The sequence below is a fragment of the Micrasema longulum genome, unplaced genomic scaffold (genome assembly GCF_059751315.1).
Source record: "Micrasema longulum isolate JH-2025_06_02 unplaced genomic scaffold, ASM5975131v1 h1tg000177l, whole genome shotgun sequence".
Lineage (NCBI taxonomy): Eukaryota > Metazoa > Arthropoda > Insecta > Trichoptera > Brachycentridae > Micrasema > Micrasema longulum.
In genome coordinates, this window is record NW_028277382.1 from 432209 (window position 1) to 435275 (window position 3067).

Sequence of the window (3067 nt, forward strand, 5' to 3'; positions counted from 1 at the left end):
TTAACATAGTAAGGGCGATAATTTATAGTAATATACTCGTAACATAAACAACTCTGAATATATATTTAACTATTTTATAATATATTACATAATCCCTGTTTGTGGAAACCGATGAAGAGTAGATTAAATATAATGTGCATTAACACTTCCCTATGAGTGGTAAACGGGGCGCGTTATTTATTTTTGAAGTATTTCAAAGTAAAAATTAATATAAATTATTTTGTATTCAGTTATTTTTGTTTATGATAAAAAGGAGGGGTATCCCAAATATTCAGTCTAGACGTAATCAGAAATGTTATGTAAATTTAGAACGGAGATAATAAAACTTTTTTTTCACAGAATTAAAGACAACAAAATGTATCACTACAGCTGTTATACATCGTCAGAATCCGAACGAATTGAATCATAATTAGAGTTTTTACTTCTCAACATTCTAAGAAAGGAACCCACCGCGAAAATCGTCCTGCGGTGGCGATGGAAGATCCCCTGGTACAGGGCATCCCTCAAGGCCTTGCGGTCATCTGATATGGAATGTTGGGCACTCAGAATAATATCCGACTGCGTGTTGATGGACTTTTGGTGGTGCAGAGTCGCCTGCTTCTTGTCGAGGGACTTCTGGTTCGGCAGACTGATGGTCGACTCGATGGACGAATTCTTCGTCTTTCGAAGATCTAACGTTCTCTTCACGGTGGATTGGCACTCGGGGACAGATCTCTGAGTCGCCAGCTTGGACTTGTTGGCTGGCGTGTCCGGCGAGAAGCTCAACTCCACGGACTTCTGGCTGACAGCGCTCGATCTGTTCAGACTTCTGTGCGGAACTGTCGAAGAAGTGGACTCTGGAGGCTTCGGTTTCATAGATTTATCGTCACTAGCACCCATCATTGTTTGTTTGGGTTGGATAGCGAGCAAACTAACATCGACCGAACCCGAACACTAAAATTTCAGTACAAAAATTTGATTCGCTAATTACGAACACCACGCGTTCGCTCTTAAGAAACTCGCGCCACTGATTAATCACCTCGGAATTAATGTTTATTATACACTCTTAAGGTAGTCAACATGTTTTTATACGAAGATGATATCATTTTTACCGTAGAAAAGTAACAACACGAAATATCTCAAAAGGCGGCGGAAAAAAGGAATATTCGTAACATACCAGATATCATTTCAATCACTCCGCGGTGGTCTGGATTCTACACTGCACTCCACAGAAGGCACTGACAGGTTGAAGGACGCGGACAGCTCCGCTTGCTGGTCGGAGTCGAGGGATGGTATCTCTCTGCACTCGCTGAGCGTTATCTTGGGAACTTGACTTCTGCTAATGTTCAGGTCGCAGAGAGAGCGGTCTATTTCTGACACTCCCAAGCAGACGTCCCGCTGGTTGTTGAGGAGATGATTGTGTGTTCCCTGTTGCTGTGTTGTGTTCATACTAAGCGAAGTTTCCTCTCTCGCGTCGCTGATATTTTCCGATTGATTATCGATCGCTTCGTCGCACGAGTAACTCAATGTATTGTCATTTTTATTTCCAGCCGAAATTAAATCGCTCAAGTTGACGTTAAAATTGTTCGAACATCCAGTAGGAGAATTACTTTTACTCGAAATAACTGGCGATAGCGAATTTCGCGAAAGTTCACCGGGTATTCCGCGGGCAGATTCGGAACTTTCGAAGTATTCCGAAAGATCGTACAAATCTTCGTAGAGATTTGGATCCTGAAGATCTATATTACGGTTCTCTAAATTTCCCGTTCGAGATTTTTTCGCGCTCCGAGCGAAGTGAGATTCGCGCGCTATCGGATTCGCGGCCGATCGGATGCAGTTGAGGTGATTTTGAAAGAGATAAGTATAGGTTTTGGAAACGCTCCACACGGAGAAAGCCGAATACGGTCGGTCGAGAGCGAAGGCGGTGTTTAGCGATGCATCGCAGTACATCTCAGGAAGACGAGCCGAACTTTGAGAGCGCACCGCACCGCGCAATATTGCATTGGAACTAAGAATCCTTTGAAAGTCTGCCACTTTCCTGGCTTCGCGTATTTGAGTCAATGTTTTATTCTCAAGGTGGTGTGTGTTCACGTGACGCCTAGCGCCGGCGTGAGGCTGCCGGTCGCATCGCTCGCACCGCGCTTCCCTCGAGCAGGTGACGGCCGGGGGACGCGGCTGGCGCCCGCCGCTGCTGCCCGGCTCCGCGTCAGGACCGGCTCGCGCTCCGAAGGTCGGCGGCTCCAGCAGCAAGGACCCTGGTAAACATTTAACGGGCAAATTAAAAGTAGATCTCGGAAGTGTGACTTTCCTCAACTTAACTTTTTTTTTAGGGTAAACTTTAACTTTTTTATCCACTCGACTTTGAGCTACATCCGGAGTGTAAGTTTTTTGACGTAATTTTTTCCCCTCGACATAATTGCTTCCGTAAGGGTGCACGCTATCGCTACTATATTTAGAAGAAGTTCTATCTAAGAGTGCTACGTTTCTTCCGGTTACGGTGAGCGAAGACAACATAGAAATTAAACCGCTTTCTGGTCGTGTCCGAGCGAGTTCCGGAGGTGCGCGGGAAAGTGAACCACCCGCGGGAAAGGTTCGGGGGAAACTGAAACAGGAATGAAGAATGAATGAAGGGTCGAAATATTTCCGTTCGCTTTTCTTGGCCGACAGCCTGGCAGGGCCGGATCGGTAGTTTACCGCGCAATGTACACAATATATCAGGGGCGTGCTCACCCACGTAGTAACTGGGCATTACATAGAATCATCTATAATGAACAACCACATATTAAGAAATTAAATCAATACAAGCGACCTCTACATTTTTTGTGCATAAAGCTTAAATTTTTCGCCTAATAAATATTTTTAGTGACTCACAAAGCGATTCGGCATTTAAAACGCATTTGCTTAATTCATTTTATTAATATTATGAAAAGAGTAGTTTCAAAGTTCACAGTGCCAAATAGAGGAATGACTCATAATGCAAATTTGTCAAAATTATGGTCACATAAGTAGATATTATAAATCTATCTGTACCTTAAAGGATAAACCACGGGAGTCACATCGGACGAAATGTTCGGAAAACAAGATTTTG

The 3067-nt window shown here is 43.8% G+C and overlaps 1 protein-coding gene across 1 annotated transcript; it reads right to left on the minus strand.

Moving 5' to 3' along the window:
- Nucleotides 1-233: 233 nt before the first annotated feature.
- LOC148283948 (uncharacterized) lies at nucleotides 234-882 on the minus strand. Its single transcript, XM_088242898.1, has one exon. It carries the CDS (start codon nucleotides 880-882, stop codon nucleotides 373-375), a length of 510 nt encoding a protein of 169 aa, XP_088099024.1. The 3' UTR covers nucleotides 234-372.
- Between the last annotated feature and the right edge of the window lie 2185 nt (nucleotides 883-3067).

Coding starts and splice junctions, on each gene's coding strand:
- LOC148283948 (XM_088242898.1), bottom strand. CDS start 882: ATGATGGGTGCTAGTGACGATAAATCTATGAAACCGAAGCCTCCAGAG.